At 39.9% G+C, this 23,933-nt stretch overlaps 1 protein-coding gene across 1 annotated transcript in view; it reads right to left on the minus strand.

The window, feature by feature from the left end:
* iqsec3b (IQ motif and Sec7 domain ArfGEF 3b) overlaps nt 1-23,933 on the minus strand; it is an 83,216-nt gene that overhangs the window by 56,252 nt on the left and 3,031 nt on the right. Inside the window, exon 2 of the mRNA XM_033968498.2 lies at nt 7,541-7,618. Coding sequence (XP_033824389.1) covers nt 7,541-7,618 — 78 coding nt within the window. The remainder of the gene's footprint in view (nt 1-7,540; nt 7,619-23,933) is intronic.

The following is a 23,933-nucleotide window of genomic DNA, read 5'->3' on the forward strand; positions in this document are numbered from 1 at the left end:
TTTCTTTATTCCTAAAATGTAACGTAAGCAACAAGCATCTCACGTGGGGATGTGGACCAGCACATTCAGATTCAATCAGGCAGATACAAGACAGGTGTCTGTAATCAGAAACACCTGGCTTTAATTAGGCAAGTACAGCACACATCAAATAGCAGTGGCCACTGAAGGCAGCACAGATTCAGTTTTTGACCAGAAAGCTGCATATGTATTTGTATTTATCAGCCACTTCACCAGTACGGTGAGATGTCAGTCTGATCACTGGTGAATTTTCCCAAGATCAGATGGGGGTGATTGATACTGTATCAAAACAAACATGGCTGCTTACAAGGAATAAAAATATCACAAGGGATTGAAAAACATGGCAGATTTCTGCAGAATCAGTGAGCAAACCACTAAACTGTTGATCTGAGGTGAGAGACGTTTGATTGATATGTCTCTGTAGCTGAAAAAAATATTAAAAAAATACTGTAAGAACAGTAAATATCTCTATTAAAACACCATGTACATAGTTATAGTAGCAAAAACTTTTTTTGTGTGTGTTAAATCCCACTTACATTCCCACAGTACATAATATCTGTGCATTTAAATGTGCATTGTCAACTTCAGCTTTTTTAACTCGACTCATATTGTGACATGTTGGTGAAGTCTAAATCACACCTATTAAACACGACCCTCAAACTTTTTTCTTTCTCACTGGGCTTATATTTAGTGCTGGCCCTGCCCTGTGCTTTGGCTGTCTTCAAATCCTCAACAAACCTCCTCCACACATGCATCGTCACAGGAACAGGCCAAACGAGGGGATGCCGAGGAGATTGGAAAGGCGTAATGACTGCAGATCTTGAGCAGACGAGAGCTAAAGACACTTAATTAGTGGATTGGGGGCACAGAGAGGAAGCCTTCACAGTTTGGTCTCGACTCAGAGCTGTAACATGGAATTAATGTTCACAAGGCATGAATGAGAAGATGTTCTTTTTGAATATTTCATTTTGGACGTGATAGGGAGTGACAGAGAGGAGAGAAAGAGAGAGGACAAACAGGAGTGAAGCTGTAGGAGTCATGTCAGGACACTGGGTTTAGCTAAAACACTGGACAAGCAAGTGATAATATGTAGATACAACTGTGCGTCTTGAAATTGTTTAGTTAACTTGAAACTAGGGTTGTCAATAGTAAAATCAGATATTAATCAATACTAAAATTATATCAAAACTAGATACTCATTTGAGAAGGTATCAATACTAAAAAATCACATTCACAGGACAGAAATGAACCTTTCCTGAATATCTTTACAATAATCTTGCGCCGTGTCAGAACAAGTATAAGACACATAGACTAGTATAAGCCCAAGGACCACTATGGGACATGCCTGGACGACTGAGGGATTACACAGATATAAGATTATAAGTACTACCATTTAATGTTGAAAAAAAAATGAGAATCATGACCATAGATCATGGGCCTTGGGGAATGACCAAAAGGACAAGATTGCGGGTACAAGCAGTCGGCATGGGTTTCCTCCTCAGGGTGGTTGGATGACATATGATAAGGACAATGTACATGTTAGCAAATACTAGAAAGAAAGTATAAGACAGTCTGAAAAAAATGCAAAATGGATGTAAACAGGAGCCTGTGATCAATACAAGTGTCCACTGACCCATCCAGGGGTTTGATTTTCAACAAAGAGTGAGTATGACAAACTGTTGGCTAATGCCGGTTAGCCCGTGACTGTAATTTGAGACGGACAACAGCACAAATCAGCTCACCTGTTGTAGCTCCAAGTCAGTTCAATCTGCATTTTTATATTTTAGCTGCCTCCCATCTGTATTAAATATTATTGACCTGTGATGTCATCTGACACCCCACAATGCATGCTTTTTCAATCCTTTTTCAGTTTTTGTTTAGAATATACCAGTAGTGAAATTAATTACTTGAATACAGCTTGTTTGATTGATTGACTAAGCCCTAATGACCCATAATGTAGACACTGCCATGCTTCCCAATACAAAAAACACTTTTCTTTCACTGGATTACTTCTGAATGATTCTTGAGATATTTTGTATTCTACTAAGAGATAGAGTGAAGCATAGAGAAGAATTAGCATAAACCAAAGGAATTCACCACCTTCACAACAGATTGTCTTCTGTCCTACTACCACTCAAGCAATCCTCCTCATGGGAAATCCTCTCCTCTTCATCCTTCTGTTCTGTCTTTGTGCCACAACAACCCTCTTAGTCAGACACAAGTGACCTTCTCATTGAATTTTAAACAGAGAAATGCCTAGAAATGGTGCCGCTCTGTTTCAATGTAAGGCTTGTAGAAAAATGTAAGTAGCTCAAGAGTTGTGTAGAGAGGCAGGAGACCTGGATACTAGGGTTGTCAAAAGTATTGAAAATCAGATAATTGATATTAAAACTAGCATTGTTACTAAAAAAGTCACATTTACAGGATAGAAATAAATGTTCCTGAATAGCTTTTAGAATCTTGAGCTGTATCAGAACAAGTATAAGACACATAGACTAATTTACAGCCATGAATCACTTTGGAACCAACCTGAATGACTGAGTTACACAGATGTAAGGCCACATAGTAATATTACTTTGATTTTACGCTGAAAATCTAAATTCTATTGTCTAAAGAAAGAGACACCAGTGTTATCAGTATTGAGAATCAAGTCTATTCCTTAGTATAGAAATCGAGTTAGAAATTTTAGTTTTATGCCAACACTACATGAATGACACAAACACTCACATTGTAGTATTGTCCATTCAAGACTGACTATGATTCTGTTGTAGGGAGTATTATAACCTCTGATGACTTAGGCCAGATAACAAGGACTCAGTTGGAGGCGTCCTTAGTACAGCAGTGTAGTTTTCCTATAAACAATATAATATTCTATCATATTCTAGCAATATCCACACCAGACTGAATTTCTCAGTATGGAGGAATACAACTAGAAAATCAAGTCAGTGACTAACTAGGCTGCAACCTCCCTCCGTCTCGCAACAGGAGAACCCTCAGACTCTCCTTCTCCTCATCTGTCAGTTTGTTCCTTATAAAGATAAATAAATAAATAAATAAATAAAAACATCATACTACCTTCATTGCATCATTTATATGTAACTAAAGGTGTAGTATGTAACTTTTCTGGTGGAGGATTCGCCACCTTCTTTTCTCCATGGAGATGTTATTGCTTTGCCTGAAATGTTCCAAACTATGGTACAGAGATTAACTCGCCTTTATTTAATTACAGGTGTTTGTGCATCTTTGAAGGTATTAAATGATAAAAATTCTTATTATGAGCTGAGTCACTTTTCTAAGGATCTGACTAGTAACAATGGGAATATACACAAGAAAAAGCTTGTGTAACTTGACTGTTTAAGCTAGGAGTGATTGGAGAAGACAACTCTGAATTGGATGAGTTAATGAAACAAGCCAAGTGTGAATGAAGCAAAATACAACTTCAGGTATGTATTTGATGAGAGGACAATGATATCACATGCTTAAAAGTAGGGATGCATGACGATATCGGTCACCAATAATTATTATCTGATAACAGCAATTACCACATCAAACAGATAATCCGCTAATACAATTATTCATCGTTAGTTTAATATGTTAATTAGAAGCCCAAAATACACAGATTCAGCCGCTTTTCTTCTTAGCTTTTCTCCCTCAGGGCGTTTACTCTGAGCCCTGACTCTGCCCCGTTCTTCAGCCCCGGGTGAGAGGCAGAGAGCAGACGACAAGTGTTTACATATACGGGCTTCTTTTATGTGTGGAGGAAAGATATTTCAGAGAAACCACTTTGTACCAGCCCTCGACACAGGAGAGGGAATACAGGCTTCTAACAGTTATTATAACTTTAAAGACTTAAAAAAATTCTCACTGCAACAAATGAAAGTATTCTGAGGCAGCTGCATTACCACTGTAGCATGACATAGATGTTATTGGGCTGATGGGCTTGGAATATGCAAGGATCTAGTTGTGTTTTACTTCTCACTCAAACAAGAAGACACGTGGTGCAGCGAGTGCTGCTGCTGTGACCATGTGACCATGTGCTCCGAAAACACGTGTGACACGAGACACGTTTCACTAACAGCCTAATGCAGAGTGTGTACAGGACTGTCTGTGTTTGCCTAACTTTATATTCAGGTCACAGTCTATATTCACAATATCCACTGGCTGTTTTGAGCTTGGGTCACTCAGAATCCATCTTGTGTTAAAGGAGCAGCCACAGTGCTGCAGACCCGGCCCTTTCCCTCTTTGTCGCACAAAGCATGAAACCCACAGATAGAATATGGCTTGTCTGAAGCATATTGTTAATAATAAGGAAAATGTGAAAAATAAAATGAACAGCATTTACAATGTGGCAAGAAGCAGGCTACAACCTAATGCTGTTACTTTATATTTAAATATTAAATATTTAAATATGATTTAGGCCAATAATAAAACAAACAAATAAAATAGTCTTACATTTTGAAAAATCTGGTTCATTTAAAATGTATCATCGGTTTTACTTCAGTTATCGATGACACACACCTCCAAATTATTGATTATCAGTATTGATTGAAAATTCCATTATCGTGAATCACTAGTTAAAAGCTCACAATTTTACATACTGTTTAATGCAATCGACAATCAACAGAAAAGTTATACTGTGCACCTTTAAAGCTACAATAGTCTCTTCCTTGTCTTCACTCATAGGTCTGTTTAAGTGTCTCCTAAAGAAAATGTACATCAGTACTTCAGACATCCTTGACCTGAGTAAAGCGTCCTACTCTCACACACCTCCACATCTCCTCAGCACAGCCCACCCCACACACACACAGCACAGGGGCAGAGGGCAGCTCAGACGTGGAGAGATGATCTGATTGGATTAACCTTGTGTTACCATGGAGGATGCTGAAAGACCCTGGAGACAGGGGGATGCTGAATGTATCTCACAAACAGACGCGGCACCGGTAAACAAACTCCTCGTGTGAATCAGTGCTGACAAATACAGTATGTGCTCATGTGGGCTTAGACCATCTGCACTGTGGGGGCAGAGTAGGTGCATTTAGAAAAAAAAAAAAAAAACATCACGCCTGTGAGTGTTAGTACCGGTTCAATGAGCTGTGTAAGGAAGAGCATCTGGTGTAAAATAAATGTGTGTCAAATCACAATGGGACATTATTAGGGGTATGACCACAAATCTAAATTTAAACATGGTAGGTGGTATATAAAGGAACTGTATGTAGCCTGCACTCTTACCATGAAGTACCTTAGTACTTTACTACAATCACTACTGAACCTGGGTTGCCACTACTTTAACTTGCAGATAGAGGACAAATACATTTTTTTCACATTCTCAGTATATGGACAGGTAATGCCTCATGTGAAAGAACCTCGAGGATTCACTCACTCAGCTGCAGAGGCAGCACTAGTACTGATTAATGATTGGCTGAAGTGGCTGGGGTTTAGGTAGTGAGGATTCAGATCAGAGAGAGACCTTTTTGGTCTAAGCCAACTGGATTTCAGCCTTTAAACAGGCAACCCATATGAGAGACTCATGTGGGGCTCATGCTCCTTTCTGACTTCCTTTCTATGTGTTTTGTACTTAAGGATAAACCAGCATTACAATTATTATCAGTAAAAGCTATATTTGATTTGAACATGTTTACTTCATATCTGGGGACACAAATATGTCATGTGTATGTAACTGAAAATCTAAATCGTACATATAGTTCCTTAAAGCAGTATTAGCTTACAGAAATTTTGTCAGCATTGTCCTTTCAGTGCAGAGAGAAAACTTGGGTATGTATTACAGTTGAAGTATTCTCTGTTTTGATTTATAAAACAATAACTCATTAGCAGAATTACATGTGCATAATTTACTGGTTAATAAAAGTTATATATAGTAGTTTATGTGCAATAGTTATCACATAATTACCACCATATCATTATAATCATTATACTCTCTGTATCAAATAAGTCATGCATCAAATTCTGAGGTCCCTTGAGGTTTCCAGTCCTAGATATTAGAGACACTATCACTACTATGGTGTAAATACTTTACAGTGATGGATTCCCTTGTTGCTGTGTCAAAATGCTACAAATATCACTATAGAGTACATAGGTATAGGTATTATGCTTTTGTAAGTGAATATACATTTTTGCAATAAGTAATGTGGTGGAGTGGAATGACCCATGGGGGACAGTATAAGTCAGCAGAACACGAACAGAAGAGCAGGAAGAGAAAGAGAAGAAGAAAAGAAGAGGTGCAGAATAGGAGAGGAGGAGAGAGGGAGGAGGGAAGGAGGGAATAAGAAGAAGGAAGGTATAGTGGAGAGGAAGAGAGGAAAGAAGAAGGAGAGCAGGATTGGAAGATGAGGTGGAGAGAAAGATTGGAGGAGGCGAAGAGAAGATAAAAAGGAGTTGAAGGAAGGAGCAGAACAGAAGAGGAGGAGAAGGGGAAGAGAAGGCACAGAGGAACGGAAAAGGGAGGAGGGGTTGGGAGGAGGGTGACAGAAGAGGATGAGAGGAGGGGAAAAAAGAAGAAGTGGGGGGTGGAGTGGAGAGGAAGGGAGGAAGGAAAAAGGAAAGTAGGTTTGGAAGAGGAGTGGAGTTGAAAAAAGGAGAGAAAGACTGGTTGAGGGGAAGAGAAGATAAAGACGAGTTGAAAAAAGAAGAGAAAGAAGTGTGGAAGGCAGAGAGGAAAAGGGGGGAGGGGAGGACAGGGAGAGAAGATGATGAGAGGAAGGAAAGTAGAATGGAGAGGGTGGAAAGAAGCAGGAGTAGGATTGGAAGAGGAGAGAAAGACTAGGAGAGGGGAGGATAAGATAAAGAGGAGTTGAGAGAAGGAGGGGAAAAGAAGAGAGGTGGAGAAGGCAGAGAGAGCAGGAAAAGGGAGGAGGGAGAAAGAAGAGGATAAGAAGAGAGGCAGAGAAGTTGGGGGGAGGAGAGAGAGAGAAAACGATCAGAGAAGAAAGGAGGGGGTGAGAAGAGGATGACAGGGGAGGTAGAGAAAGTGGAGAGGGGAAGAAAAGGAAGGAAGGGAGAAGTAGGAGAGGATGGGGAGAGGAGGTTGAGAGGAAAGGGAAGAGGGGAGGAGGGGAGATGTATAGAAGGCGTAGTGGGCAGGAAAAGTGAGGAGAGGAGGAGGGGAAGAGAAGAGAGGCAGGGAAGGTGGAAAAGAGAGGGAGAAGGGGAAGAGGAGGAGGTGAGGGAGGAGGGGAGGAGAAGATAGGACATAAAAAATGAGAAGGGGTAGGAGGGAGAGAAGAGGATGAGTAGAGAGGTGGAAAAGGTGAAGAGGGAATGAGGGGGAGAGAAGAAAGGGAAAAGTGGAGGATGGCCGAAGAAGAGAGTTATAGAAGGCGAAGAGGGCAGGAAAAGGGAGGAGAGGATGAGAAGAGAGGTGGAGATGTCGGAGAGGATAAGAGAAGGGAGGAGAGGAGGAGGGGGAGAGAAGAGGATGAGCGGAGAGGGAGGATAGGAGGAGAGGGTAAAGAGTGAAGGAAAAGAAGGTATAAGAGGGAGAGAAGAGGATGAGACGGACCCTTACCCTGCTGATCCAGTAGAGTCGGGGGCCTCAGGGTGCTCCGGGGCAGGACAGCAGAACTGATGCAGCACAGTCTCACTCCTGTGGGACACAACAGCACTGCAGTCAGACACAAGCACTGGCAACACAATACCCAGAGCCTAACACACTACTGCGGTTAAGAATTTAAAGGCACTGTAGCTGATTTTTACTTCTTTGTCCTCAAATGTTAAAAACAAAACTAGTTCATTTTTTGCAGGAGCCCAAAATTATTCCTCACTTACATAATGCTTTCCAACCATCCTAATTATTTTCCCTTTTCACAACTTCACAACAACTAACATGCTAGCATGTACTTCCTGATGAATGAAAAATAAAAGGCTTTCCAATCAGACTAATGCAGACGAGGGGTGTGAATCTTTAAGTCTCTGCCGATTTGATTCGATTTCAATAATAAACAGATCTGCTCAATCATTATCCAGGCCCATTCCATACTGTAGTGATCGAACTTAAATACATAGGCCTATTTGTCAAGGACAAAAATTGTAATTTTTTTCTAATACATTATATAAGCTATTTATGATGAATGGAGCTCTGGCCCTTTAACTTAAACAAGTTGTAGCTGTAGTTAGTGCATTAGCTTTCCTTCGCTGCTAACATCAACAAGGCAAAGCGGACCACGGAGCTAAAGAGATTAAAAGTAGCACTGATATCCCGTTCATCTCTCCTCCTGTGTGCGCTGTGTCCCTCCTCACTTCAGTGCATGGAGCAATGGAGAGAGCCCAAAGGCAAACGGTGACTTAAACACACTACAGTAACAACTGTTTTTAAAGAAGTTATGGCACATGTGTTTTTAAACACATTTAATACCTTATTCCCACTTTACTGACAAAGAGAAACAAGTGTAAACTCGGCAGCCACAGGGTCCGATGAATTTTAAAGGGGCATTTTACCGTGCCGGAAACACTGTTATTTACATAATTTAAAATGGATTTTTTGAGAATTTGAAATCGATCCAAGAATCCAGAATCGCAATCCTTTTAAGCATTGATTTTTGTCAACACCCTCGTGCAGACAGTACACAGCAGACATATTTTGATCTCAAAAACTGCTTATAAAATATAGCTGTATAGGGGCAAGACAAATTTTTCTCAAATACATGGGGAAAAACTGCAACAGATACAACAAGACAAGAAACAAAGTGTCTTCCCAAGCACATAACCACAGTTTAGTATATTCTGTCTGATTACATTGCATACTCATATCATATGGTACAGAAGTGGCACATATTTGCTTCTTGGGTAAAACCTAAGCTTAGAATAGACATTTAGAACATAGCCAATAGCCAACTGATGATACCTCTACATTTTAAAACACATTTATCATCTGACCTATTTCCGCTGTTTATTTTGAGACAACAGCTTGTCCCTCCAGGGCTACCGTAGGTGTTCACAGACTGTATGGGGAGAGGAGGTGCAATCTGAAAAGGTCACCACAAAAAACAAAAGTTGGATAGATCTCTATTAGTGCACTGCCTTGCCAAGGATGTTCAAGAGTATTGCATTAGATGTATCTGTATCTGTCTAGTAATTATTTGTTTATATTGCTCAAAAATATATTCTTACTGTGAGGGGGTCACTTCTCCAGAGACTAGTGTTGTTACTATACAAACATTTCATAATAATCACAATGATCAATACAGATTCTGGTACCATCCATCCATTTTCTTCTGCTTATCCGGGGCCGAGTTGCAGGGGCAGCAGTCTAAGCAGGGACTCCAAGACTTCCCTCACCCCAGACACGTCCTCCAGCACCTCCGGTGGTCCCCCAAGGTGTTCCCAAGCCAGCCGAGAGACATAGTCCCTCCAGCATGTCCTGGGTTATCCCTGGGGCACTCGGTCACTCTGCGGAGGAAACTCATTTCGGCCATTTGTATTCGTGATCTTGTTTCTTTGGTCATTATCTAAAGCTCATGACCATAGGTGAGGGTAGGATCGTACATTGACCGAGAGCTTTGACTTTTGACTCAGCTCCTTCTTTACCACAACAGTCTGATACAGTGACCACATCGCTGCAGATGCTGCACTGATAAATCTTACGCTCCATCCTTCCCTCACTCGTGAACCAGACCCCCAAGATACTTTAACTCCTAGAGGGCAAGCCACCTTTTTCCAGCTGAGGACCATAGCCTCGGATTTGGAGGAAATGATTCTCATCCCAGCCGCTTCACACTTGGCTGTAAACCACCCTACTGCCTGCTGACGGTCTTGGCTCAAAGAAGCCATCAGGACAACATCATCTGCAAACACCAGAGATGAGATCCTGTGGTTTCCAAAACGGTCCATCAGTGCCACGTGCACTGATGGACAACCTTGTGCTTGAACATGGTGTTTGTTATGGACAAACTATGACTAGCAGAACCTATGAAGTGCGTGGAGGTAAGGCCGACTATATCCAGTAACCTCCCCCAGCGAGGTGACATTTCATGTACCCAGAACCAGGCTCCATCTCCAGAGATGCAGTCGTCGAGGCCCCTGCCTTCAACTGCCGCCCAGATTTCTTTGCACCAGCCTCTCACAGATCCTCCTGCAGGTGGTGGGTTCATGAGGAGGCCCCACGTCACTCCTTCTGGCTGAGCATGGCTGGGCCCTGTGGGGAAAGGCCCAACCACCAGTCGAGCACCCACCCCAGGCCTGGCTCCAGGGTGAAGCCCTAATAGCGCCAATCCAGGCAACGTAGCTGGCATTGTTTTATCCCTCATCATGAAAGGCTTCTGAACCGCTCTTAGTCTAACCTGTCCCCCAGGACCTTTTTGCCATGGGTGACCCTACCAGAGGCATGAAGCGCCCGACAACATCACAGCTATCAAGATCATTCGGGGGCTCAAACCCCTCCACCGGGTTAACGTGGCAGTTTAAGGCGGGGTGGCAGTTCAAGGGGGGATTCTGATAACTCGATGATAATTGAAAACACTCTCTATTTAGACAATAGAATGACATTTTTAACATGAAATCATAGTACTTTCTTTTATATTGCCATGTGGCCTTATATCTGTAATCGCTCACTTGTCCAGGCCGGTTACATAGTTGTCCATGGGTATATACTAGTCTACTGTATGTTGTCTTATACTTGTTCTGATACAGCTCAAGATCATTGTAAAACTATTCAGAAAAGATTCATTTCTGCCCTGTGAATGTGGCTTTTTTAGTTAGATACCTGCTCAAACAAGTAACTAGTTTCTATACTAGTTTTAGTGTTGATTATTGTCTAATTTTCAATACTAATGACAACCCTACCAGAGACCTGACCTGTAAATTGGCCTAGTGGCACAACAAGACATCATCTTCTTGTTTAATGCCATACTGTTGAACATTCTAGGCAAAGCATTAATATCTCCATGGAGACAAGCAAGTGGCAGACCCTCTACAAGAAAAGTTACACAGCACACCTGTATTGCACATTGTTGTTTTGGTTTCAAATAATTGAAAAATGAAGACTTTCCTCTCCTCTGCTTATAGGTTTCATGTGCAGTTCAGAGGGCAGGGTTCCAAAGTTGGGATGCAAACTTTTGGACTTTGTAGTGTTTGTACTTTCATCTGCAGAAGTCAGAATGTTAACGCAACTATTTATACAGGCTTCACAGTGTGGTGTGGTTCAAAGCATTTCACCAGCCGGGTTGAGTCTATTAGCACTGTCCTATTAACAAGACCACAGGAACACAATCAGATGGATCAGAGTGTCAAATGACAAATTTACAGAGGTATTTTTAGCACGGATTTGCAAGCTGTTGTTATCACCAGGCTGGTTATAGTACATGGTTTTATATATTTGCAGGTTTGATTTTATCAGTTACACTTGGGTTAAGTACAGAACTTATGATTGTTTTGTTTAAGGCTGTAGTCGACTAAGGAAATTCGTATCTTGTGCACATATTAATTGACTAAAAGGGGACATGGCACTGGTAAAAGCTCTAAAAACGATTAGGATTTTGTGCAAAAACAATAATGTCATAAGTGAAAAGTAAGATTAAACTGTCCAGTCAGTCCCAAAACTCCAGCTAATTCAGTCCATGCATTTCTCTTTCTGCTGGGGCCTTATAAATCCTTATAATCCTAATAAAATGATTTGTCTCTAACAAAGAATTCAGTCGACCAGGACTCCATTAACCCTTAACTGCCCTAGTTTTGTCTTAATATGACAATGAGATTTTAAAGACCCGGTACCAGATTTTTCTTGCATGTACTTTAGCAAAATATGTCTTGTCTAGGTCAAATTAAGTCTGCTGTGTACAGTCAGCATCTAATTATAAAGAGTTTATTGTCCGATAATCAGAAAATGATTCATGTTTTCTTTATTTGCATCTTGCTCCAACTTCATTGTATTGTATTATTAGGCTATCTGTTATAATACACCACTATCAAAATACGACTATACAATGGGAGCATTCATTAAATCTGCAAACCAAAGCCTTTTCTCATGTGTAGACTCTGTTAGCTTGTGCATTCCCTCTCAAGTTTGACCTCCCTCACCATCTCATTTTCCTGGGGACTGCATTAGAGTCCTGTGGATTATTTCCTCCTCCTCTGTTTACAGACAGGCTCTGATGGGCCTGCAGACTCTATGTAGGTCAAACTAAGGCGCAGAAAGCTTAGAAAGTGCTTGTGTCCTGATTAGAGCACAGTCGGACTACACTTGTTTACACTGGTCGCCTCCGATCAGCACTGATTTAACCCCACGCTTTAAAGCCAAATCCAGACACATGCTTAGTCCTGCAAGGGGGTCTTTACTCTCAACGTTTATAATCTTGCATAGGCTACACTTGACATGCTTACGCAACAGGCTGAACTCGACATATGTCTAATACTTTTGTATGCCATTAGTACTATGTAATGCTGAATTGTGTTACTAATAGTGTTGTCATGATACTAAAATTCCTAACTCGATTTCGATACTAATAATAACAATAGACTCCATAGTCAGTACTGATTCTAATACCATGATAATAATTTTTTTTTAAACTGTCTTTATTTACACAATAATTGTCATTTTCTGCATTAAATCAAAGTACTTTCTTTTGCATTGAACATTTTACACAACCAACTTACTTCATATCATATTTTTGAGGCAAAACTTTTCCCAAATTCTCCATTGAAATCAATGAGATTTCTGCTTGACCGGAATTATCGCCATAAAAAAGCAAAGTTTGGAGCATATAGAGGAAAAACTGGTCAGGGTATGAAAACGTTTGTCACTTGTTACAAATAAAATAAAATAAGAAACTATCTTCTAGACAATATAATACATTTTCAACAATGTTTTAATATCATTACCTGCTGTTCAGGACAGGACCCAGGCCTCCCCTGGCCACAGACTGGTAGCCTTCCAGTCTGTGGCCAGGGGAGAGCCTCTGTCTCTCCCACCAGTCCCAAATGTCTGTGTCTCCCCTAGAGCATCTCTCCCCCTGGTCCTTAGTCTCCCTGAGCCTCTGAGCTCTAAGTATTTATACCAGAATGACAATGCTACATATATTTCAAAGCAGAGTGACTTTTGTTTCACACCAGTGAGATAAAGAACTTTTACACTTAGACAGGTAGAACAACACATGTCTCCATCCTACAGTTTCCTGTGGGATGGAGACAGAACCTTCACACATGTTAATGTCTAGTCTGGGTCTGACACATTGGCACAGATCAAATGCATTTAAAGACATATTATTTGAATATTTTCTTCAAAACATGGATATACTTAAATCTCCATTTAAAATGGTTTACTGGGATTGTCTTGCATTGTTCTTATTGTACCAGTGGCTTAAAGTAGTTTCAGTATTATCGTTTATCACAGTATATCTCTGTAGAAATACATCATGCTTCAAAATTTGTTATTGCGGAAGGCCTACTTTAATATAGATCAAGATCATTGTAAAACTATTCAGGAAAGGCCCAGTGTTTTCCTTCTTTATTCATAAATAATCTAGTGTTGATAATAGTTTTAGTATAGATCAGTATCTGCTATTTTTTGATGACCCTATTAGCTAGTCACGCAGGCTGATGTGCACGTGGCTCCCTGTTTGTCTAATCAGACTAATTGATAAGTCGCTATTATTACAGCCAATAATTACAACAATTACACAATTAAAACAATTATTGACATGAAATCTGAGATGTGTTTTATGCATGTGAGTAAAAAAGTCATCCATGGGTTGAGCTTTTCTAGAATGTTTAGAACAGCTTTCGTAGTAGATATGTTCCACTTTAATTTTATCTGTTAATTCTCTTAATTATAAGCATGCTGATGCTCCAAACTCACTCTGTGAGGATAACTGGTTGAATAATTGTGATTTCAATTTAAAATTATAATCAAAAACGTGATATCAAGGAGTGGCGAAGTGTACAGTCAATGAGCTATGTCAGTGTGGATTATCTTCAAGTTAGTGTATGCATGTATTCACAATTTATATTTACGATTACATGCAATACCAAACAAACACGTTTTTGTTGCACAATTTCACCCATTTGTATGACAAAAGAACGATTAAAGCAAAGAGGATGAGATCTTGAGACATGAAAGTGTGGAACACACTACATTTTTGCAGCACGTCCTGAATCCTACCACCAGAGGAAGCGCGCATACCACCACTGGTACAATCACCACAGTTTGAGATTCTTGAGACTCTTGATTACTTTCTGCTGCACCATCACTAGATGAAGGAAAAAAAGCACAGATATGCCATACTCTAGCAGATAAAACTCTAAATCGAATGGATTGATAGCAAATTCTAAATAAGATAAAAAATAAGCTGCATCTTTTATTTGAAATGAAATAATAAGCAAACTGGTTATCCATATTTGACATTCCAGTTCCAAGCTACTACCAGCCAATTCCCTCTGGCACTGCTGTGTATCCAACAGCTTTCCTCCCATTCTACTGTTTTAAAAATGCATCATCCTCTTTTATTTATCTCCTGTCAACAACCGGAGCCTTTTTGCCCTGCTATTGTCTTTCACATGAGGGGTGCACTGATTCCAGGCAATGCAGCATTAACACGGGTCAGAGAACATCCATGTAAAACGCAACACGCCGGTCCAACGCCCATATGTACGAGCAGAGGAGGGGAGCCTGAATGCGTCACGTATGTATCCATCTGCAGTATACACGCAGCCAGCTTCCTCCAACACGAGTCCAAGTGAATATTTCAACACGACACATTCCTCTCTCACTCCTGCTCCTGTTTGATGTGAACGATTTTCATGGACAAGACTAGGGCTGGAAAATTAACACAGACAAGGTTTTAAAGGTTATATCAGGTAATGTTGCAGGACAGCAATTACTTAGTTATATATTATCAGTGACCAAAGGCAAGCAACACACTCAGTTTCAATAATAATCTCAATCTCGAACTACGATGATATGGTTCGATACGGAGGGTTTTTTTCAGCCAATATTTGTCTTGTTGGTATGGCTGATAGCGATGTCAGCCATCATAGGCAAGGCTTAACTGTAGAAAATTTCACCAATTAACTTTTCACTTTTTCTTACTTTTATAAAATGGTAATTCAGCCACCCCTGCAGCTTCATTGCTCTTCTATTTCCATATCAACTCATTTGTCTGTTTACAATGGGACTAAACACCTAAACTCCAGCACATTTTGAATGGAGCTGAGCAGTACCTGGAGGACTAAACGGGAGAGTGAAGGCTGGTTTATGGTCCAGTGTCAAATTTAAACAGATGTGCTGAACAGCTCCACTCAGAAAGTTTGTGGTGTTTTCCCTCCATGTATGTGCTGTGTACGTGCCGTGTAAGTGCTGTGTATGTGCACTTCAGTGAAAAAATTGCTATGCGTCAAATTTCCGGCAAATACAAGGGCTGTAATTGGTTGATCCACAAAGACTATACGGACAACTGTAAAAATAAAAATCCCACAAATCGGCCAGCATGAGTATTATTCACACAGAAAAACAAACTACATGTTGCTATCCTTGTATTTAATGATATTAAGAATAATGAATTGGATTTAGATTTAGCTTTTTTGGAAATTCACTTTATACTGCAGTATTTATTCAATTGATGGTGGTAAGATACAACTACAGCCACAGCTGCCATCAATCACTCACTTACATACCACATACCAGGCAAAGTGGGTGTATTGCCTAAGGACACAAAAACAGTACTGCACCATCTGGTATTCCCAGCTGTATCCCATCACAGTGCCACCCAGGACCGACCAACCCTGTTTAGCTTCTGAGATCAAACAAGTTGTTGGTATGGCTACTTTCGATCTCTACAAACATGTTTCTGAAATACTAGTTATGGTTTAGCATTTGATGTGTCTCTCAAATGTGTTGTTCTGATAGTAAAATATAATGTGGTAGCACAAATATTTGTCATAAAAATTGCAATTCAGTATTTTCTCGAAGTTCTCAGCCCAACTGTGCGTGAGGAGATGAGCTGGTTAGCTAGTTATTTCCGATCCTAGCGGCGCTCCCGGCTCTCTGTTCTTCGGAATAGAGGAAGTGAAGACAGAGCTGGCCCAAAGGAGCACCCCATCCCCCTCTCTAGTCCTTTTTAATGTACCTGTCCCTTTCCCACTAGATCCAATCTTCCTGTTTACATACATACATACACGATGAAAACTACCAACATCTGAATTGGTCATTTATATTTCACAGACACGCTATGCTTATGCAAAATGTTTGCGGGAGATAAGAAAAATCTGGTTATGGTTATTTTTCTTTACAATAGATTCTCATCTACTCTGCCTACAGTGCACATAAGAACAATATACTGCATGCAGTATACATGCAATATATATTATATATCGCTTTAAAATGTGTTTTGTCATACTACATCAAGAGCATATAAAAAGCAGATTTTTAACATGTAACCTTTGATTAATTTTACTTATTTTATGTATTAACATTAATTTGGGTCATTAGTATTTTGTATGTTACTTTGTACTTATTTTATTAACAATGAATATTATTCATTATATTATGTCGGATACATTCTTTACTTTCTTCATAATAATATTGGTTCCTACTTATTGTTGCGGTAGAATGCATTTGGTGAACGCTAAATGTAAAACGTGTGAACGTGCACATACAAGTTAAGTTGCTGAATAAAAAGACGAGCTGTACACTGTCCTGCCGTGTTTGCAAGAAAGACAGCAAGAAAATACATCATATTAAATCTAGCTGTAACCCGCCACACCCACAGCCTCAAGAGACTGGTGACAACAATGTATCATGGATACAAACATAATAACTGAATAAATTATCATACTTATTTAGTCTTTAGTCTTATGTTTTCGTATTGACCCAATACAATATGGGAACAGCGCCCATCTGTCACATGTCCATTAGGGCTGCACAGTATATCGCAAAAGGATTGATAAAAATTATAAATATCGCAATTTGCTCAATATATTGCTATAACATCAAGGTTCTCCATGTGAAAAACATGTACCAAAATTTAGCTTTGATTTAGTACTGGGTTTGTGGTTCTATTAGTAAATTAAAGCATGTATTTTTATTTTATTTTACTATAACTGAAATTATTGAGAGAAGAAGTATATTAAAACAGTTCTTACTGGCCATATCACATACATTTTCAATATTGTGCAGCCCAAGTGTCTAGTGCTGTAGGCCTTTAGTCTTTTAATTGGTTGATGGTTTCTTAGTTGACCAAAATTTGTGTCCATCAGTAATAATTTTATTTAGATTATAAGGATTTATATGGGACAAATGCAGAAAGGAGAAATTAGTGAGGGAATGAGTTAGCTGAACATTTGGTATTTATAAAGGCAGATTAAAGGGCCCATATTACGCAATTTTCTGATCTATGTTATAATGATGTTTCCTCATCAAAAACATACCTGGATTTGTGCTTTGTTTCATCCACACATGTTTAAGAAACAAATCCTGGATATTTGGGCTGAGTATTTTCTCAGACTCCATACACTTCACAAGAATCATCACATGAGTATTATGAGCTTTGGAGTCAGACTAATAATAAAGGGTTACTAAAACATGTGTGAATGAAAGAGTCAGTTTTGCACAATATAGGACTTTTAAAGTCACGATTTCTGCACACATAGTAGTTTTTGCATGAACTCCTGTGAAGTTGTATACTCTTGTGAGTGTAGTTTGGGTCAGACACACAGAATTATGTAAAAGTTTGAGAGCTTTCACTAAGCCCCCTTTTTAGTCGACTAATTAATCGACAGGACATGTCTTCTCCCAAATGTTTAAGGACAGTAGTGGGAATGCAGTCAACTGAACAAATTCTTGGTCGACTGCATTCCCACTACTGTCCTTAAACATTTGGGAGAAGACCATGAAATCAAAAGCACAGAAGGAAAAACATAGTGCAGGACATCAGGTCTATAATGGTGCGGTTTCATCTTTATGGGGCTAAACCGTTTTTGTGTTACAGTGGATTACTGCCCACTCATTACACTGGACCCAGGCACGACCTGCCATTGGGTTATTTGTCCTGGATCTATATGTATTGATTCTACCTCCTGCTGTAAGTGGAACAGAGCAGAGTAACAGGAGATACAGGAGCATAAAGCACTGGACTCAAGCTTATGGTTTATGACACATGTCTCTTCCTGACACGACCAATACTCTGCATCAATACACTCTTTGGACCTGCAGTTTCAGGGCTGAATTCTACATGAGAAAATCAGACTTTGGCTCCTCCTCCCTGAGACCAGCAGAACACAAAGCATTTTGTAACATAGATGACAGAAACGATTTGGGGAAAATATCTACTTGCAATTTTATAGTTGTTGTGATTATGTTTTGTTTTGCATTTGATGTTTTGACAGCAAGATTATTTTGAAAATGAGCTTTTACAGTGGGACTGAACACCTAAACTCCGCCCACAATCACATTTCAAAAACTGAGCAGTACCTGGAGGATGTCTGTGTAATCCCTCAGTCGTCCAGTTATGATCCATAGCAAATGAAAAATTCAAATCTGTCAACTGGACAAACGTTTTTGAGTAAAGACATTTCACTGCTCATCCAAGCCGCTTCTTCAGTTCTGGTCAGATTAATGCTGTACACTGCTGGCGGGATGGGGCTTAGAGGTGTATATATATATATATATATATATATATATATATATATATATATATATATATATATATATATATATATATATATATATATATATATATATATATATATATATATGCATACACAGGGATTCTAAATAAGCAAGGAGGCCTGTGCTGTATCTAGTCACCCAGATGAGTTTACATTCTGTTCAACTGGCAGTAAGGAATAAAACAAATACCCTGGGCAAGTTTTGGAGAAGCAAACATTATCATGTCTCTGAGCACTCATTTGTCTGGTTTAATCCTCACCTGGTTGCAGTTAAATGATAGCTATAAACACATGACATAGGCAGTGTGGCTCTATGCTCCTGCGGTGCATTTGTCTGGACACCTCTGAGGCTCCATGTAAGTCGGCCCTGCTCTGCTCTGAGTATGCCTCTCTTCTCTTCTCTCTCTGGAGAAAGCCTGATTACGCCTCGCTCCACGGGCTAAGTGGGGCATATACGGTGGGCTCAACTGGGGAGAGGGGGTGGGGACGGCCGGGTTGCTTTCTCTGGCCCCATAGGCCCATCCACATGCGAAGGCAGAGCACAAAAGAACACGTCATGGAGAACAGTCATAGAAATGGAAGCTAAGATAGAAATAAGGAACAGGAGAGTCTAAACGTGCAGACAGGAGAAGGCAGGAGAAGATAGGAGCAAACAGGAGCAGGCAGGAGAAACAGGAGCAGGCAGGAGAAACAGGAGCAGGCGGGAGCAGACAGGAGCACTGACATCTCCCCTCCACCTGCCAGCGCCGCAATATAGAGGTGTCATCCAAAAAGGATGATGGATCGATAAGGAGCCGGAGCGTGAGGCTGCGTTCAAGGGCATGCGTGAGCTGGACTTGGCTATTGTACTGCTCTCCAAGCCAGTGCACACTATAGAGAAAAGAAGTGCTATTCAAAAAGAGACAATAGGTTCTGGTTTACAATCTGCTGCTGATTTCCCTCTCTTACATGGTATTTTCATAAGAAATGCCAAAGGCAACAAAAGTTAAATATGAAAAGATAAGAAGAATTGTCCTTGTCATTTTGCCTAAACACTTTTTCAATTACTCACTGTCATCACAGTAGTTTATATATTATATACATATATACATATATTATATCATAAATCCAAGCTGGTCTCAAACCTTCATTTCCACTGTCACAAGAATCAAATATGACAGGACAGCTATATTATAGCACTATTATACAGAATTAAATGTAAGGTTGTCAAAAGTATGGAAAATCAGATACTATTTGATACTAAAACTAATATCAAAACTTGATACTCATTTGAGCAGTTATCGATACTAAAAAAAAGTCACAGAACAGACATGGACCTTTCTTGAATAGCTTTAGAATAAAGGTGGGAATTTATGGGTCACAATTTAATTTGATTATGATTCTGAGGCTCATGAGCTGATTCAGGATTGATGCATTGATGCATTATTATGTTTTACTATGCATTTTACCATTATTATCAAATAAGTGGCTACTTTTTTAAATGTGGAGAACTGTAGGATTAAGCAATGACTTTTATTCAACACAAATGCTTTATTTAAATGGATAATTGCGTTTTCTATGGCATAATAGCACATCTACTACAGGGTAGCTGTTAGCAGTGCTTCATGTTATCTGTTTGGCTCCTTTGCAGACTTTTATTAGAGAAACTACAGCCCACACGCCTCTGTCCTCTGCAGGGGCACAGCATGAAGTTTGTTTAGGACATTTTATCTGCGCATTTTGCTCTAAAGCTGTTTTTCAAGTGTGCAACATGAAGGCGTCTCCATCTCAAACTTGGAAAAAAGTTTATGCTACAAGAGAACAGCATGCTGCAGCTTGTGGAGTTGCATGTGGGTGTCTTTTCCTGAAAACTTAAGCGTGAACAAAAGACAGCGTCAGACAAATCCTAAACACATTGGGTCATTGTACACAGTGGATAGCTCAGCTCTCACGGCAGGGCAGCAACCGCAGCAGCAGCGGCCTGTATATTGTTCTGCTGCTGCTCTTAGTGTCAAGAGGGAGGAGGCGGGACACATAGAGTGAGACACGGGGAAAATAAACAGCCAGAGCGGGTGGCTTTAACCAAACTTAAAATTAAGCTTGTCTGCATCGATTCAGAACTGTTTTATTAGAATGGACGTTGCATCAAAAAAACAATTCTTTTTCCCATTCTTACTTTAGAATGATCTTGAGCTGTACCAGAACAAGTAAAAGACCACACAGACTAGTATACACCGATGGACCACTATGGAACCTACTGAGTATCGAGTCTATTCCTTTGTATCGAAATCGGGTTTGAAATATTGACAACACTATAATAAATACCATAAAGTTAAATATGAAAAGACAAAGATATAATATATATCCAACCAAAATTAACAACAATAATTTAAGCATCTCACACATCTCAATCAGTCAATATCATCACAGCAATTTACATATTGCTGTTTTCCAAGTTGGGTTCAAACCTTCATTTCTGCTGTCACAAGAATCAAATATGGCTAATTGTGATGAACAGAGAATATGACTTAAATAATAATGCTCTATTATACAGTACTTAAATATGTACTTGAAGTTACTTAGCAACTCCAACATTGTGTAACTAATGAGGCAATCAGATGGAAAAAGGAGTGGGTGTATAAGCAATGGAAGTCAGACTAAAGATTAGGTCAAATCAGTGGATGCAGAATTCAATTATATCATATTAAATGAAGCTTATCAGCCATTTTAAAGCTCATATTTGTCAACCTCCACACAGATATACTTACTCAAACCAAGGCCATTGCATACAGCTGCTGTGCCAAAGCTGTACCCTCACTGACATTGAAACCAAATGGTGCAAAAGTGATTATGACACAACAAACATGGCGTAATTGCCACAGGCTTTGATGCGTAAAGGAAGATTTATGACACCAGAATGTTTCAGATAAATATTGTGATTGCCTTAAAGATGCATTATGTAACTTTTCTGGTGAAAGGGTCTGCTACCTACCTGTGACCATGAAGACATGACGGTAACATCATCAAGTCAAGTTGCAAGGGCGGTGTGCCCACGCATAGTATGAATGCATATTTTTCATATTGCAGTTGTCTTAGCAATAAATCTCTTGATATTTTCTATGCATGGTAAGTTTAATAGACTCGATACTCAATGCCAATTCCAATACCACAATGATAATTAAAAACTAGGGATGCACCAATATGACTTTTTCCAATATGAGTATGAGTGCTTCATATTGAGTACTCGCTGATACCGAGTACCGAGTTTTTACAAGGGTTCAGTTATAGTGGTATTTAATTCATTTCATAGGATTTTTATAGTATAGCCTACCTTTTTATCTTAGAATACTTATTTGAGAGGCTGTTTTAATTTTTTTACTGAAATCACTGTATACTGTAGGTATAAATGTAGCCTCGGGGCCTAAATGGGGCTGCACACTGAATTCAGTGTTATTTTAATAGATCCATGAATGCCACATGTCGCTAGTTTAGTCTTTAGGGGAAGGGGCGTTACCTTCATCAGCCTCACTCTGGATTGGCTCTTTGGTTGCTATGATACTTGCGGTCGCAATTCGAAATGCGGAACTCGGTTCTAAATTCACCTCTATAACTGCTAGCCTCAATGAGCTTCATTTGACTGAAGCTGAACGCTATGGGTGAGGTCATACTGACTTAGTCCAATTCTTTTTACAGTCTATGGTACACGCTCCCTTAGTCCAATTCTTTATACAGTCTATGGTATGACCCCAATATAATTTATTTAAATAAACACATGGCTTTAATATTTATTATCTCGTCTTCACTGACTGCGCTCCACACTAACTGCTAAGGAACAACTTTTAGCATAACAGTGACTGTTGTCTTCAGTCGCTAAATTTGCTTGTTAATTACAATAAGTCACACTGCACGCACAAGCAAATAATCACCAGCACCACTTAGTAACATTAGTATGCTACTATGTAAACACAACACTGTGCTGATATCCTTTGAGAAGTTGAGCTTAATGTGCAGAACAGTCAATGTGCTTCTTTATGGTCACCTGCTCAGTACACACTGCTCAGAGTTACAGCGCTATCGGCTCTTGGTATCGGCAGCCCATTGACGAGTGCGAGTACTGGCACCTGGTATTAGACCAATACCCAATCGGTATCCCTATTAAAAACACTCTTTATTTAGACAATATACACTCACCTGAAGGATTATTAGGAACACCATATTAATACGGTGTTTGACCCTCTTTCGCCATCAGAACTGCCTTGATTCTACGTGGCATTGATTCAACAATGTGCTGAAAGCATTCTTTAGAAATGTTGGCCCATATTGATAGAATAGCATCTTGCAGTTGATGGAGATTTGTGGGATGCACATCCAGGGCACGAAGCTCCCGTTCCACCACATCCCAAAGATGCTCTATCGGGTTGAGATCTGGTGACTGTGGGGGCCATTGTAGTACAGTGAACTCATTGTCATGTTCAAGAAACCAATTTGAAATGATTCAAGCTTTATGCCATGATGCATTATCCTGCTGGAAGTAGCCATCAGAGGATGGGTACATGGTGGTCATGAAGGGATGGACATGGTCAGAAACAATGTTCAGGTAGCCCATGGCATTTAAACGATGCCCAATTGGCACTAAGGGACCTAAAGTGTGCCAAGAAAACATCCCCCACACCATTACACCACCACCACCAGCCTGCACAGTGGTAACAAGGCATGATCGATCCATGTTCTCATTCTGTTTATGCCAAATTCTGACTGTACCTTTTGAATGTCTCAACAGAAATTGAGACTCACCAGACCAGGCAACATTTTTCCAGTCTTCAACTGTCTAATTTTGGTGAGCTCGTGCAAATTGTAGCCTCTTTTTCCTATTTGTAGCGGAGATGAGTGGTACCCGGTGGGGTCTTCTGCTGTTGTGGCCCATCCTCCGCAAGGTTGTGCGTGTTGTGGCTTCACAAATGCTTTGCTGCATTCCTCGGTTGTAACGAGTTGTTATTTCAGTCAACGTTGCTCTTCTATCAGCTTGAATCACTCGGCCCATTCTCCTCTGACCTTTAGCATCAACAAGGCATTTTTGCCCACAGGACTGCTGCATACTGGATGTTTTTCCCTTTTCACACCGTTCTATGTAAATCCTAGAAATGGTTGTGCGTGAAAATCCCAGTAACTGAGCAGATTGTGAAATACTCAGACCGGCCCGTCTGGCACCAACAACCATGACACACTCAGAATTGCTTAAATCACCTTTCTTTCCCATTCTAACATTCAGTTTGGAGTTCAGGAAATTGTCTTGACCAGGACCACACCCCTAAATGCATTGAAGCAAC

Source organism: Periophthalmus magnuspinnatus, chromosome 6, assembly GCF_009829125.3.
Source record: "Periophthalmus magnuspinnatus isolate fPerMag1 chromosome 6, fPerMag1.2.pri, whole genome shotgun sequence".
In the NCBI taxonomy this organism is placed as follows: domain Eukaryota; kingdom Metazoa; phylum Chordata; class Actinopteri; order Gobiiformes; family Gobiidae; genus Periophthalmus; species Periophthalmus magnuspinnatus.